At 37.6% G+C, this 16,153-nt stretch overlaps 1 protein-coding gene across 3 annotated transcripts; it reads right to left on the bottom strand.

The window, feature by feature from the left end:
* Positions 1 to 4,996: 4,996 nt before the first annotated feature.
* On the bottom strand, positions 4,997 to 10,401 carry LOC123885677 (protein REDUCED CHLOROPLAST COVERAGE 1-like). Of its 3 annotated transcripts, none has more exons than XM_045934979.1 (8): positions 10,103 to 10,388; positions 8,492 to 8,800; positions 8,326 to 8,388; positions 7,461 to 8,232; positions 6,946 to 7,038; positions 6,747 to 6,848; positions 6,397 to 6,630; positions 4,997 to 5,056 (listed from the first exon to the last, which is right to left on the bottom strand). In XM_045934979.1, the coding sequence occupies exons 4-8, from the start codon at positions 7,806 to 7,808 to the stop codon at positions 5,030 to 5,032; spliced, it is 804 nt and encodes a 267-aa protein (XP_045790935.1). In that variant the 5' UTR covers positions 7,809 to 8,232; positions 8,326 to 8,388; positions 8,492 to 8,800; positions 10,103 to 10,388; the 3' UTR covers positions 4,997 to 5,029. The 3 variants fall into 3 exon arrangements, with proteins under 3 accessions (XP_045790935.1, XP_045790936.1, XP_045790934.1); XM_045934980.1 differs by lacking the exon at positions 4,997 to 5,056 and having other exon boundaries at positions 6,135 to 6,630; positions 7,461 to 7,778; positions 8,131 to 8,232; positions 10,103 to 10,401; XM_045934978.1 differs by lacking the exon at positions 4,997 to 5,056 and having other exon boundaries at positions 6,135 to 6,630.
* Positions 10,402 to 16,153: the final 5,752 nt, after the last annotated feature.

Genomic DNA, 16,153 nt, shown 5'->3' with positions numbered 1-16,153 from the left:
CCGCTCTGACAACACAGGTGACGACGTTATCCAACAACAACAACAACGTTAACAACAACAGAATCAATCTGAACAGGGGAGGAGGTCGTGGAAACAATCATACGATGGATGATTCGAATTCAGAAGAGGAGGTCGTGACTGAAGAAAGAAACGATCGTGGCAATCACCATGATTACCGCGTGAAAGCAGATATTCCATTGTTTTACGGAACGATGGGAGTAGAGGAATTTTTAGATTGGCAGATTGATGTTGACAGATTTTTCGACGTCATGGACGTCCCTGAGCACAAACAGGTTAAGATGGTGGCAATCAGGCTGAAAAGTACCGCCGCTGTCTGGTGGGACAGACTCGTTGTTCAGAGGAAGAGGCAGAAAAAGAATCCCATTCGAACTTGGCGGAAGATGAAACAATTGATGCTTGAGAGATTTTTACCTGAAGATTATGAACAAATTCTGTATAAAATGTATATTGAATGTGTTCAAGGCAAGCGATCAGTGACAGAGTATACCGCTGAATTTCTGCGTTTTTCTGAACGTAATGAATTGGGCGAATCAGAAAATCAGAAAGTGACTCGTTATATCAGTGGATTGAAAGGATCCTTGCAGGAGAAGATGGGTTTGCAAACCGTTTGGACCGTTGCTGAAGCGTCCAACCTAGCTTTGAAGGCAGAATTGATGGAGAAATCGCCCAGAAATTTCTCCTCCTTCAGAAAGTATTCTCCCTAGAATAATACTGAATCATCAGGTGACAAAGAGAAAAGTGCAGCAGCAGGGATTCTACTTGTTTTAGATGTAATGGGAAAGGTCACCGATCCAATGTCTGTCCATCAAGGAGAGTTGCAACTGTGGTGGGAGAAAGGGACGATGATGATGAGACAGAGCAGCCTGATGAGGATGAATATGCAGAGGTAGAATTTGCTGAAGAAGAATCTGATGAAAGGGTGAATTTTGTGTTGCAGCGGATGTTACTAGCAACTAAAGAAGAAGGTCAGCGCAAAAACTTATTCAAGACTCATTGTTCTGTCAAGAATAAGGTATGTGATCTCAGTATGTGATCTCATAATAGATAATGGGAGCACAGAGAACTTAGTGTCACAAAAATTGGTGAATTATTTTAAGTTGCCCGCAGAGCCTCATGAGAAGCCATATGCCCTTGGCTGGGTCAGCAAGGGATCCCAGGTACGAGTGACGCTGTCCTGCAGAGTTCCCATCTCCATTGGCAAACATTATAAAGAAGAGGTACTTTGTGATGTTATTGATATGGATGTTTGTCATATTTTACTTGGAAGGCCTTGGCAGTTAGATAATGATATTACTTACCGGGGACGGGATAATGTGATGATGTTTACTTGGGGCACTCATAAAATTGCTATGGCTCCTATTTTACATTTTGATAAGAATCCGAAAGACAAGAAATCTAGTTTCCTAGTGATGACTCAGGATGAGAGGAAACTTGATAAGGCTGTCAGAGAAGCTAATTGTTTTTGTCCAGTTGTTTTCAAAGGGGTGATGAGTACTGTGAAAGAAGAGGCTCCAATTCCAGGGGAAATCTTAGAAATTCTAAGGGATTTCAACGAGTTGATTGCAGATGAGCTGCCAAATGACTTACCGCCCATGAGGAATATTCAGCACCAGATTGATTTGATTCCAGGTTCAAGCCTACCAAACCTTCCTCATTATCGCATGAGTCCTAAGGAGAATGAGATTTTAAGGGAGCAAATTGAGGATTTACTAAGGAAGGGATTTATCCGTGAAAGCATGAGTCCTTGTGCCGTCCCAGTCCTTTTGGTGCCTAAGAAAGGAAATCAGTGGAGGATGTGTGTTGATAGCAGGGCCATCAACAAGATCACTATCAAGTATCGTTTTCCAATTCCCCGTTTAGAAGGCATGCTTGATGAATTGGCAGGATCCAAGGTGTTCTCAAAGATAGATCTGCGAAGTGGGTACCATCAGATAAGAATTAGACCTGGAGATGAATGGAAGACAGCTTTTAAGAGTAAGGATGGACTTTATGAGTGGTTGGTGATGCCTTTTGGGTTGTCTAACGCCCCTAGCACCTTCATGCGGTTGATGAATCAGGTTCTGCGTCCTTTTATTGGTTCTTTTGTGGTGGTTTATTTTGATGATATTCTGATTTATAGCAAGATCAAGGAAGAACACCTGGAACATGTGAGGCTAGTTTTGCAAGTGTTACAAGAGAATCAGCTGTACATTAACCTGAAAAAGTGCACGTTCAGTACCAACAAATTACTTTTCTTGGGGTTTGTAGTTGGTGAAGATGGAATTCAGGTGGATGAAGAGAAAGTGAGGGCTATCAGAGACTGGCCTGCACCTACATCAGTTACTGAAGTACGTAGTTTTCATGGGCTGGCTGCTTTCTACAGAAGATTTATCAGAGATTTCAGCACTATCACTGCACCAATCACTGAATGTTTGAAGAAAGGAAAATACAATTGGGGTTTTGAGCAGGAGCAGAGTTTTGCCTTGATTAAAGAAAAGTTGTGTACCGCCCCTGTCTTAGCTCTTCCTGATTTTGATAAAGTGTTCCAAGTTGAGTGCGATGCTAGCAGAATTGGAATAGGGGCTGTGTTGTCTCAGGAGAAGAAACCAATTGCTTTCTTTAGTGAAAAGTTGAGTGAAGCTCGTCGAAAATGGAGTACTTATGATCAAGAATTTTATGCTGTTTTTAGAGCTCTTCGCCAGTGGGAGCACTACTTGATTCATAGAGAATTCATTTTATTCACTGATCACCAGGCTCTGAAATTTCTCCATAGTCAGAAACTGATCAACAAGATGCATGCTCGGTGGGTTAGTTTTCTGCAGAAGTTCCCTTTTATTATTCAACATAAATCTGGAGCCCTTAACAAAGTAGCTGATGCTTTGAGTAGGAGGGATTCGTTGCTTGTCACTTTAGCGCAGGAGGTAGTAGGTTTTGAATGTCTGAAGGAGTTGTATGAGAATGATGTTGAGTTCAAAGAATTATGGGCTAAATGCCGTGAGCATCCTTGTGACGATTTTCATGTTCGTGAAGGGTTTCTTTTTAAGGGAAACCGGCTGTGCATTCCATGTTCATCCTTGACGGAGAAATTACTTAGGGATCTGCATGGTGGTGGTCTGAGTGGGCATATGGGGAGGGATAAAACCATTGCTAGTCTGGAAGAAAGGTTTTATTGGCCACACCTGAGAAAAGATGTTGGAACCATAGTCAAGAAGTGCTATACTTGCCAAGTTTCCAAAGGCCAGTCACAAAATACTGGTCTTTACATGCCTCTACCCATTCCTGATGACATTTGGCAAGATTTATCTATGGATTTTGTGTTGGGTCTACCTCGTACCCAGCGAGGTGTGGATTCCGTGTTTGTGGTTGTAGACCGATTCTCCAAGATGTCCCATTTTATTGCCTGTAAGAAGACAGCTGATGCATCCAACATAGCCAAACTGTTTTTCAGGGAGGTTGTGCGTCTTCACGGAGTTCCAAAATCCATTACTTCAGACAGGGACACCAAATTCCTCAGTCATTTCTGGATCACCTTATGGAAGTTATTTGATACATCACTGAACAAGAGTTCTACAACTCATCCCCAAACTGATGGACAAACTGAGGTCACAAACAGAACTCTGGGAAATATGATTCGATGTGTTTGTGGTGACAAACCGAAGCAGTGGGATTTGGCTCTGCCTCAAGTTGAGTTTGCTTATAACAGCACTGTGCATTCTGCTACTGGTAAAACACCTTTCTCACTTGTTTACACCTCTGTTCCTAGGCACGTGGTTGATTTGATTAAGTTGCCTAAAGCTCCTGGATTTAGTGTGGCTGCTGAAAATATGGCTGAAGAGATTATAGCTGTGAAAGATTCTGTCAAGTCCAAATTGGAAGCTACTGGATTGAAAAACAAAATTGCAGCAGATAAACGCCGAAGAGTCAAAGTGTTCAATGTGGGAGATGAAGTGATGGTGTTTCTGCGAAAAGAAAGATTTCCAGTTGGTACCTACAGCAAGCTGCAGCCTCGCAAATATGGCCCGTTCCAAGTGACTCGCAAGATCAATGACAATGCTTATGTAGTGGCCCTTCCAGCATCAATGAACATTTCTAACACTTTCAATGTGGCAGATATATATATGAGTACCATGCAGATGAAGTCCTTTATCAAGATGAGAACTCCGGGTCGAGTTCTTTTGAGGTGGAGGAGACTGATGTAGGAGGGTTTATTTAGATTTGTTATTTTTAAGTTTATTTAGATTTGTTATTTTTATTATTCTAGAGTTGTTATTTTTATTATTCTAGATTTGCTATTTTTATTATTCTAGATTTACTATTTTTATTATTTCCCTTACTATTTAAACCAAACCATTGTAGCCTTGAGGGGCAGTTTTTTATTCAATAAAATATTCGAGTTTTATCTCAATTTTCGGTGGACTCCGAAACCCTATCTTGACAAGTTTGTGCTTGCGGCTTGTCTTTATCAATTAGGTTTAGCGTTTTGCTAACCTAGCGCTTCCGTACTGCGTCAATTGTAAACCACATTTTTCATAAAAAATTTATCTCGATAGGGACATCCAAACACATCATCTCAATACTTGTCTCAAGAATTCTTTTAGCCATTATACAATTTCTTGCTTTCCAAATTAGCCTTCTTAGGTAAGAATAATCATGATTCACCAATTTAGCACATTGTTGGATAATCAAGATTCAACATTCACATTTAAATTGCATTCAGACCATCAATAGGGACACCGAGGAACATATATTCAATTTATGGACATCGAGGGACATATATTCAATTTTGCTTCTAAAGCGTAAAGGGTCTTCTCCACTTACATTGGTGGTTATGAATAACTATTCACATTGAAATTGCATTCAGACCATCAATTTTATGGACATCGAGGGACATAAAATCAATTTAGGGACACCGAGGGATATAAACTCAATTTCAGGACATCGAGGGACATACCAACATTAACGGCGGCCGAATATGTCTGTGCCGTATCAAGCTCAGCCACTGTAGCATTCCGCAAAGCACCAGCTTGTATCAGACCCGAACAGTCACAGGTTCTGCCTGCATAAAACCTGGAACAGATCACTATATCTGCGCTAAATTCCAACATTAAAGTAACTGATGAACACAATTTTCAACTATAAAGCTTGAGTCTTGCAGTTGTTCCCAGGCGTTGTTTCGATAAACTTCATAATAGACAACAAAACAGAGCAAAATTATAAACATCAAGTTTAGGGACAATTAGGAACATATATTCAATTAATAGACATCGAGGGGCATATATTCAATATTGTATCCAAGACACCAAGGGTCATCTCCATTTACAATTAATAGACATCGAGGGGCATATATTCAATATTGTATCCAAGACACCATGGGTCATCTCCATTTACTTTTGAAGTTATGAAGCATTCACATTGAATTTACATTTGAAGTTATGAAGCATACACATTGAAATTACATTCAAACCATCAATTTTTATCAAAAAAAAAAAAAACATTTAAACCATCAATTTTAGGGACATCCAGGGACAAACTCTCAATTTAGGGATATTGAAGTATATAAATTCAATTTAGGGACATCAAGGGACAAATACTCCATTTCTCATCGAAGGCACCACGACACAACTATCTTCCTTATTTCGCATCGAAGGGGCATCTTGGGACATATATTCAATTTTGGGACATTGAGGGACATATTCAATTTTGCATCTAAGGTGCCAAGGGACTTCTCCACTTGCATTCATTGAGGTACATAAACTCAATATAAGGACATTGAGAGACATAAACTCAATTTAGGGACATTGAGGGACATATACTCAATTTTGCATCTAAAGCACCCAAGGCACACACACAACCATCTTTCTTATCAAGGGTCATCTCAACTTGCATTTCAAGTTATGAATAAAATGTTCATATTCAAATTGCATTTAGACCATAAAACAAGACTTCATAGTACCATCCATTCACTTTATCAAATTTAGGATCACATGATCCAAATATCAAATTATGTATCCAAGATCATTCGCCGTCAATTCTATTTATCAAATTTAAAACCACATAATCCAAATATCAAATTTCATATCTAATGGCATTTTCCGTCAATTCAATTAATCAAATTTAGGACCACACATAATTCATCTCCGTCAATTCAATTTATCAAATTTAGACCACAAAATTCAAATATCAAAGTTCGTATCCAATGTAATTTGCCATCAATTCAGTTTATCAAAATTCTAACCACATAATCCAAATTTCATATCCAATGGCATTCTCCGTCAATTCAATTAATCAAATTTAGGACTACATAATGCATCTCCGTCAATTCAATTTATCAAGAATCCAATTAAACAAGAATCCTTCAAACTGTGGCAAAAACAGAAAATAAAATGAACATAAAACCTGAATATGATCTGCACCAAGTAACTTTTGGTTGCACTTTAATGCTTTGTGAAGAGATCTGAGAGCAATGTGTACATTTCCCAGACCTTCCTCCAACGAGTAGAAAAACATATAAGAGAAAAACAAAACCTGATTGAAGTCTCCGGTATGATATAAAACTACAGCAAGGAGGCTGTATGCTCCTGCTGTCATCCGATGGTAGGGACCACAAACTGCTACAAGCTTCGCAAGAGCCTGTTACCATTATAGAGGATAACATAAATCAATTTCAGAATGAAAGATATTGAATGTTGAAAAACCTTTTCAGCAATCTAAAGATTTCCAAGCAAAGGGTTCTGGCTACAGTATACCTTTGTCCCATAGGTAACAGCATCTTCATGCTTTCCCTTGTCTAAAGCTGTTTTGGAGGACTCCAAGAGCTGCCTTCCATCTGCAGATGAGCATGCTGCTTGCTGTAAAGGATCAGCATAAACAATAAATAAGTTAGGGACTATTCAATAATCTTCAATACATTATGTGAGACAACCTATATTTCAACTTGTCTGCTACCTTGTGAACTGCGACCAAGCTAACAATATCAGTTTTTTGGAAGGGAAATGGAGAATCCATGTCGAAATCCCTTGGAACAAGCTCAATTCCCACCTAACACAATGATGGTAAGAAACAAGCTGTAATTGATAACTCAATGAAAAATTATAATCTTAAGCTCAATCACTTGATTCGTGAAAAGAGTCGCATACAACACTTCGTATGAGATGAAAATAAGACTATATTCAAAAATCAGTAAGGTAATAAAGGTAGCATAAGATCATGTAAAACAAACTCATTCAGGCACCAAACAATTACTAGAGGTACTTTGACTTCTCAGAGAGGTAAACCTCAGACTCGTTTTAATAAATTTGTACGGTGACAATATTAAGCTGTAAAATACAACTCACCTCAATAGGTCCCCTTATCTATTTTTAATATAGTAACTGACCTTGTAAGCAACAAATACTTGCACTATAAATCACAAAATTTGGCACAACATATTACAAGAAATTGTAATTTCCAAACTCCAGTACCTTGTGACACAAGCCACGTAGAATTGCAAATTTCCTCACATCTTTATAGTTCAACCTGTTAAGATCCCAGTCAAATCGTTTCTTCAAAAACAACTCTAGCCATTTCCACACAAGAGGGTGGACATCACATGATTTATCCGTTTCTCTATTTTCAGGAACACCAAGCAGCAAATTCAATGCACCAGCTATTGATGAAGCCATTTTCTCCTTGTCAACAACAGCAGAAATCACTGCCCTCGGGATGTGCTTGAAAGCTCGAACTATCATCTCATGAATGCAAAGTGATTGCACATGTGAAAGTTTTTCAGAAAGCTTGACCTGTGAAGATAAGCAAAATGCAAACATCATACAACATGGAAAAGCTCACGTACATTATCATAAAACTAAAACAAAATCCCGCTCAAAACCTTCTAAAAATGTGTGGCAGACAATAAAAGGGCAAAAACAGAAACTTTGATGCAAATATAAAGTATTTTAGTTTGGAAAGAACTGTGGGTGACCAACATTTACAATCCCTAAAGGCATATTTTCAGAGTTAGTAATGCTATTATAGAGTTGTCAATGAAACACTAATGAATGCCATTTGTGACTGTGGACTGTAGAAGAAGCATGAAAAAGGAACGCTATTTATCAACAAAGAGGACAAGTAAATAAAGTTTAGAGCACTGACAACGTGCCCTAGAGATCACATTCGTAGACCCCTAGTATGCATAAAATCAGTTAGCGTGCGGCCATCAACTGGAGAGAGTTCCAATGAGCCAAAATCTGCTACCTGTATTGCATAATTAACAGTCATAAAAATCATGACAGTCATGTTATCAAGAAAGACTTGCAGCAAACCAATATAATAAAATTATATAGTTACCAGTTTTGGGATAGCAACATCCATGTAATATTTCTGAGATAAGTCGATCAAATCTTGAATAGACTGCTAACAAGAAAATATAGTTTGATTTAGACACCGGATGAAATAGATTGGTTTGGTTGCGCTATAGAACTTGATAATACGTTGTTACAACGAGAATATTTACCTTGCAGTGAAGTCCAGTTCCTGATTCTTTCAATCAGGTAAAAGCTGCCTCAGATAACATCTGTTTCAGCGCAAGCTCATTCTCAGCTGCCGCAGCTTCATGCTGGGATTCACTTGAGGACAAGGCAGCATTTTCAGCCTCGAGATTAGATTTTGAATGTTCGGATGCAAAATTAGGATTGCTTGAATCAGATTTCTTTTTATTATTCTTGAGGGCTTTGAGGGGTTTCCCAAGACCCTCAACCTTTATTTCATTGTTAGCCTTCTCCAACGATGGTTTCTTATCTTTTTCTGTATTGTTTTCGATAAACTTCATAATAGACAACAAAACAGAGCAGAATTATGAACATCAAGTTTAGGGACAATTAGGAACATATATTCAATTAATAGACATTGAGGGGCATATATTCAATATTGTATCCAAGACACCAAGGGTCATCTCCATTTACAATTAATAGACATCGAGGGGCATATATTCAATGTTGTATCCAAGACACCATGGGTCATCTCCATTTACTTTTGAAGTGATGAAGCATTCACATTGAATTTACATTTGAAGTTATGAAGCATTCACATTGAAATTACATTCAAACCATCAATTTTTATCAAAAAAAAAAAAAAAAACATTTAAACCATCAATTTTAGGGACATACAGGGACAAACTCTCAATTTAGGGATATTGAAGTATATAAATTCAATTTAGGGACACCGAGGGACAAATACTCAATTTCGCATCGAAGGCACCACGACACAACTATCTTCCTTATTTCACATCGAAGGGGCATTTGGGACATATATTCAATTTTGGGACATTGAGGGACATATTCAATTTTGCATCTAAGGTGTCAAGGGACTTCTCCACTTGCATTCAATGAGGTACATAAACTCAATATAAGGACATTGAGAGACATAAATTCAATTTAGGGACATTGAGGGACATATACTCAATTTCGCATCTAAAGTACCAAGGCACACACACAACCATCTTTCTTATCAAGGGTCATCTCAACTTGCATTTCAAGTTATGAATAAAACGTTCATATTCAAATTGCATTTAGACCATAAAATAAGACTTCATAGTACCATCAATTCACTTTATCAAATTTAGGATCACATGATCCAAATATCAAATTATGTATCCAAGATCATTCGCTGTCAATTCAATTTATCAAATTTCAAACCACATAATCCAAATATCAAATTTCATATCTAATGGCATTTTCCGTCAATTCAATTAATCTAATTTAGGACCACGCATAATTCATCTCCGTCAATTCAATTTATCAAATTTCCGCAAAATTCAAATATCAAAGTTTGTATCCAATGTAATTTGCCATCAATTCAGTTTATCAAAATTCTAACCACATAATCCAAATATCAAATTTCATATCCAATGGCATTCTCCGTCAATTCAATTAATCAAATTTAGGACCACATAATGCATCTCCGTCAATTCAATTTATCAAGAATCCAATTTTCTTTGCTAAAATCTCAAACACCACAAGAAAAATCCAATTTTCTAGAATAGTAGATACTGCACAATAATAAAGCTATAATGAATCAAATGGAAAAAGAAAGAGAAATGAACCAAAATCAAATTCAGAAGAATTACCTAGAGATACTGCAGATCCGTTGAATGTTGAATCAAGAAACTATCTATTGATTGTTTGTACTTTTTCTGCACGAATTCAAAACACATTTCTAGGGTTTGAAGATTCTTCATGAACACTTACGCCAAAAACGAAGGGATTCCCGAATTCACCGTCGTCGTACAAGAAATGGAAGGTTGTGGATTTGGGAAGATACGATGGAGAAGGACTAGGGTTTAAAATAGGAATGGTGGGGATAGATTGAGATGGCGGTGATCGGAGAGAATTTCATCTGCAAAACACAAAAACAAAGTGTTTCACTTCACTACTTTACCGTTATTTTAAATAGTTTATTTATTTTTCTCTTTTTTTTTTGAAACATATTTATTTTTCTCTTTTTAAAAAGGCTTAAATGTAATTTTTGTCACCTTATTTTACTAAATCAACAATTTTGATCCTCACTTATCAAAAAAAAAAAAATTTAATCCTCCTATCATTTTTTTTCGCAATTTTGATCTCCCCTATAAATGTAGATATTTGGTCACCCTTGTATTTTGGTTTTCAATTTTGATGATGTGTCACCTAATTAAATAGCATGACACTATATGTTATACTTATGTGGCAGCCCACGTCAGATATAATTTTTTTATTTATTGTTATTATCATCATTATCATTATTATTGGTTTTTTTTTTAGCAAATTAGCAAATGGGTAGTAAACACCCTAAATAGATATAAAATGAAGCAAGAACAAAAGAAAAGGGGGACCTAAACCAAAATCATCTCAAGCATGAAAAGCGAAATAAAACCTAGGGGACAAAAGTCAAACCTAGAAAAATGAAAATAGCGAGAAAATAAAAAACATAATAAACTAAGAGGAAATGAAAAATGAGAAGAAAAAGAAAAAAAGAGCAAAGAAAGCTCATGGCATCCTACTCCTAGAGCGGGTATTACGAACATGAAAACTCTTCTACAAATCCTTTTTCTTGGTCCTAGACACCACTTCTGTGAAAATCTCTTCCCTAGCAGCTTCACGGTTCTTCAAAAAACTAATCGCTCTCTCTTCCTCATTGATATAAAATATTTGCCCAATGTCACTACCATCATTTTCCTTCTAATACTGCTGTTAAATTGTCAAATCACGAGCAACATTAGGATTTATAAAACCTCATCACTAACATTGACTTGGGAAGAACTCATACCACCTAGATGGGTTGAGATCTCAAACAGATAAGTGGTAGGAACTTCTTCAACCTGTACTACATGTACATGATCTCCTCCAACAAAAAATGTTAGAAGAAAGCTCTTACTCAAAGTTTAATATATCTCCTATTAGAACTCTAGTTGCTCTTTAATTAGACCTTATTATTAGGTTCTTGAATTAAAATAAAATGAAAAAGTTAAATTAAATTGCAAAGAAACATCATCATCATCTTCTGCAATGTCGATCTCTTGCTACAATGCAATCCACACCAACCTGTATTTAGTCCTGATAAAATTGATATCCAAATTAGTCATTGACATTTTCATACTAAGGGCTAATTAGTGACCAAAATCATTATAAAAAGTTTAATGTTTTGCCAACCTGTATTTTCAGTTTTACAATTTTATTGTTCGAAAGAAGTGATCAAAATCATTATAAAAAGTTTAATGTTGTGCCACTTTGTTTTCAAAGTGATATTTGATGTTTTGTAATCATACTCAGAGTCTCAGACCATGATTTAATCAAACTCCTTGGCTTCTGCATAGCTCTCTCTATTGACATAGCATCAAACAGAAACAATGGCGCGCCTGCAAGAATTTTCTCATATTTCTCAGCTGTATTCATGTTATATGCCGACTTCTTGAGCCTCTAATTTCATTTTCAATTTTGATATATAAGAGTTTTAATTGTTGAGATCCTGTTTTTCTTACATGGAGATAACTCTCTCTATTGACCAAGCTTAGTTTTGTGCTTTATTGATAATAACTTAAGTTTATTATTTACCGACAAAGATTTCACATTTCACTCTATGTGTTATCTTTGAATTTTTGTGTTTAGGTTTTTGTATGGCCTCATGTTGAGTGGGTGAAACAATACACTAAATTTAAATTGAGGACTACTTGCAGAGTATGTATGTGTTGGGACGATTTTCTGATATGTGCTCTTTTATTGCAGAGAGAGTTTGGAGGGTAGGATAAATGGATAATAAAACTCTACTCTAGCAGATGGAGGACTCCAAGAGCTGCCTTCCATCTGCAGATGAGCATGATGCTTGCTGTAAAGGATCAGCATAAACAATAAATAAGTTAGGGACTATTCAATAATCTTCAATACATTATGTGAGACAACCTATATTTCAACTTGTCTGCTACCTTGTGAACTGCGACCAAGCTAACAATATCAGTTTTTTGGAACGGAAATGGAGAATCCATGTCGAAATCCCTTGGAACAAGCTCAATTGCCACCTAACACAATGATGGTAAGAAACAAGCTGTAATTGATAACTCAATCAAAAATTATAATCTTAAGCTCAATCACTTGATTCGTGAAAAGAGTCGCATACAACACTTCGTATGAGATGAAAATAAACCTATATCTTCAGGTATCCATGTTGGAAACCCAACTGATGGCACTAGCTGGATTGACTACAGGTATGAAAGACTACCACAAACTTGCTTTAATTGTGGTATTGTGGGTCATGAAACAAAACTGTGCAGAAATAGTACTCTTAACACTGATACTATTGACCCCCTGGACCTTGGATTAGATCCAATCAATATGGAAGAAGGAAGATAGAAGAAAAAGACAGAAAATTCTACAGTAATCCATCTCTTTCTCCTAACTTTGGCAAATATAGCCCCCCTGTCCCTACAGCCTTTGATAGAGACCAAGTATGAGTAATATAGGAAAAAGACTATTATTGTAATAAAGAGTATAATGAGGTTTTATGAGTAATTAATGAGGTTTTATGAGTAATTAGTAAGTGAGATAGGGTGCTGAGTTGGCAAGTTTGTTATGCCTCTTAGTAGTAGTATATATAGTGAGGTAAGGAGAGTGCGATGGATTATGGAAGATTATTATTAGGACCATTATGGTTAGGCAAGGAAAGAGTCTTCTCTTTCTTTGAAGGAGTCTTGCTCTGTGGGCATTAGGATATTCATCCTCTTGCATTTATCTTTCATTTTCAGATAATAATACATTGTTTTCATTATTCCTGCTTTTTAATCATTTTCTTCAATATTTTATAAGTTGCGAAATTTCCGGTTCGCAACAATGGTCCGACCTACCGGATTTACGATGGTTGAGCCAGTGAAGACAATGGAAGCTAGGGTCGAAGCTCTCCAAGGAGAAATTTCTGAGGTCCGATCAACACTTGTTGATGTTCAGAAAGCGATGAAGGAGAGCCACACAAGTTTAATCGCGATGATGGAAAAGTGTTTTGGTAAGTCTGTGGTGGAGGAAGAAGGTGCCAGTGTGGTCGCTAACACGACGACGTTGGTTCAGATCTTGCCGGAGAAGACGAAAGAGTCGAGTTCTGGAGAATTAGGAGGTGAGACGTTGACGGAGTTTTGCCATTCCGTTAAGGTGGAACTTCCATCGTTTACCAGGACAGATCCGATTGCTTGGATGGTGAGAGCCGAAAAATCGGAAACAATTAACAGCAAATTGAGTGTGAAGATGTGTGAGATGCACAGAAGAGCAGAGCAAGTGTTTGCTCTTGAACCACCGCCGGAGCCGCCGGACCTGTCGGTCTCCGATCAACCATTGGTGGTCCTCCCACGGCGACGTCCGCAACCTAAGCCACCAGAGGCGAACAAGTATATGGATGTGAATGGGTCGATGGTCAAGATACCACCACCATCGGTGTCACCGGTCCCCGATTCAAGTGTGAGCATCGTTGGGTCGACGATGAAGAGATCCTCAATGACTCGTACGAAATTGATGGAGAAGGAAGATAGAGGGGTAGAACCGGTATTTGGAAATTTGAGTCCAATTGTAAGCCTAATGGGCCTGACCCAAACAAATTTTAACTTACCGGGTCAAAAGAAAAGAGTCCATGTCAACCTTATTCATGGGCTAAACCCTATGGGTCCGATCCAAGTCACGTTTTTCGTCAAACTCGAGTCGCAGACGAGATGCTTTCTGTGCCAATCTATTGCATGCACCCTCCGGTCAGGTTCGCCGGAATCGCTAGACGGAAAACAGTTTGCAACAGTTCCGCCAAAACCGCCTGACCCGAATTTGTTCATCACAGTCGGCTATATCCAAAAGATACTTAATCTAGTTGCGACTACACAACTGCGAGAAATCGTTCAACGTGTGGTGGCATCACCAACTCCGGGGTTGTCGACTTTCGTTTTACCTGTAAAGACTGTGGCATGGCTGTCAAAGGAGAAGGGAGAGAATCGTAACTATTGCCCTTTTGATATTGAAGTTCTCATTACTAAGGCTTTGTTGGTGGGTGAAAGACTTTTCCCAAAGTCAATAAGGTGGAATTCTTTTCTCAGTGGGTGTCCACAACAAGAGAGGTACGTGGAAGTTTTTGAGCACTTCATATATATGCAATATGTTGACTCACCCTTGTTGTTAAATGAAAATGTGACACATGGATATGGACAGAAGGGGTATGTAGACTTTGCTCTTAAGATGATGTCTTTGCATTCAGAAGACTTTAAATTGGGTTTCTTAACTTGGGTATTTTTAAATCAAGTTCTCTCACCAAAGTACTTAGAAACAAGGATTACACTCTTAACTTGTGTATGGGATGAGAAGTATTTTGAAAGGTTTTCCAAGATTAAGATTTATAGTCGGAATGGTTCAGTAAAAGAAAGTTTTTCTGTTTCTGACAACTCTTTTTGCAAGACATTTAAGTATGCAATTGATTGTAATCCGGATCATACTGCTAATGATGGAAATGTTCACAATGAGCAACACATAAATTTGCTCCTTACTTGGTTTGATTTTCTTGTCATGGATTGTACACTAGCATATAATTGTTCTGCCCCTGTGACATCATTTGTACTCCTATGTGAGTTGACAAAAGATTATAGGATACTGTTTCTTCTCATGAGAGATGTTGGATTGGCAAGTTGGGTCCCCTCAATGACAAATCAGGCTAAGGAGAGTGATGCACACAATAAAACAAACCTTGCTAGTGGATATTCTTCAATATTGCATGCCGAACATAATGATGAGGGTAACTGGAGACAAAGCAGTGAGGGAAATGGTTTAAGAGCTTGGAGGATTTCCCCTAACCATCGTTGCAGTTTCACAAATGTGGAAGAAATTCTACAAACTGAAATATGTGTTTTGGTTTTTGGAATATGGCCCTTTACTCAATCGATCAGTGATAATACAACCCTTTGCAAGAGATCTATGCTAGTAGGTGATCTGTATGTACCGAGATTAATGATTGGCGGGAATCATTCAATTCTTCTAGTTGTGATTGGTGACCTATTAATCTCTCTGAATTCAGAAGAAGGGTGCTGTAGTTGTAAAACGGTGCATGTGACTTGGTTGTTTGAAGGGGGCTTGTCAAGCTTCCAACAAGGGGATTCGAGAGGCAATGATCTGATTCTCAACTACTACTGCACCCAGAAGGTTCTTATGCAAATTGTTGCAAATGGAGTTTTACTTGTGATCAAATTTCTTGAGAGGAAAAAGGAATATACTACCTCTAACGCTCCTATGTTTGTAATTACAGTATTAAATTCATCAACAATGGCAATACCATGGGATCCAGGGAAGTTCAATACCTTTATGACTGGAGTTGCTTATCAATGTTTGAGAAATTTCCTTTTAATCTATGGTTTGCTTAATTTAGTACTTGATAGAGGAAAGATTTGGCTCAAAAGCATTTTGGTGCTGCTTATGATGGTATATGATAGAGGGAAGTTTTGGTCCTCGAGCATTTGGGTGCAAGTGATGATCGACCTCATTGTCTTCCATGGCTTGATTCCTATGTGTTTCTCAGGTGAATTGAAGGGTCGCCTAGCAGCAAGAAGAGTAATAGGAATCATGTCCAACCTTGAGGTATTGATAGAGACCAAGTATGAGTAATATAGGAAAAAGACTATTATTGTAATAAAGAG

The sequence above is a fragment of the Trifolium pratense genome, linkage group LG5, assembly GCF_020283565.1.
Source record: "Trifolium pratense cultivar HEN17-A07 linkage group LG5, ARS_RC_1.1, whole genome shotgun sequence".
Lineage (NCBI taxonomy): Eukaryota > Viridiplantae > Streptophyta > Magnoliopsida > Fabales > Fabaceae > Trifolium > Trifolium pratense.
The sequence above is the reverse complement of the archived record's forward strand: the minus strand, read 5'-3'. Positions and strand labels throughout refer to the sequence as shown.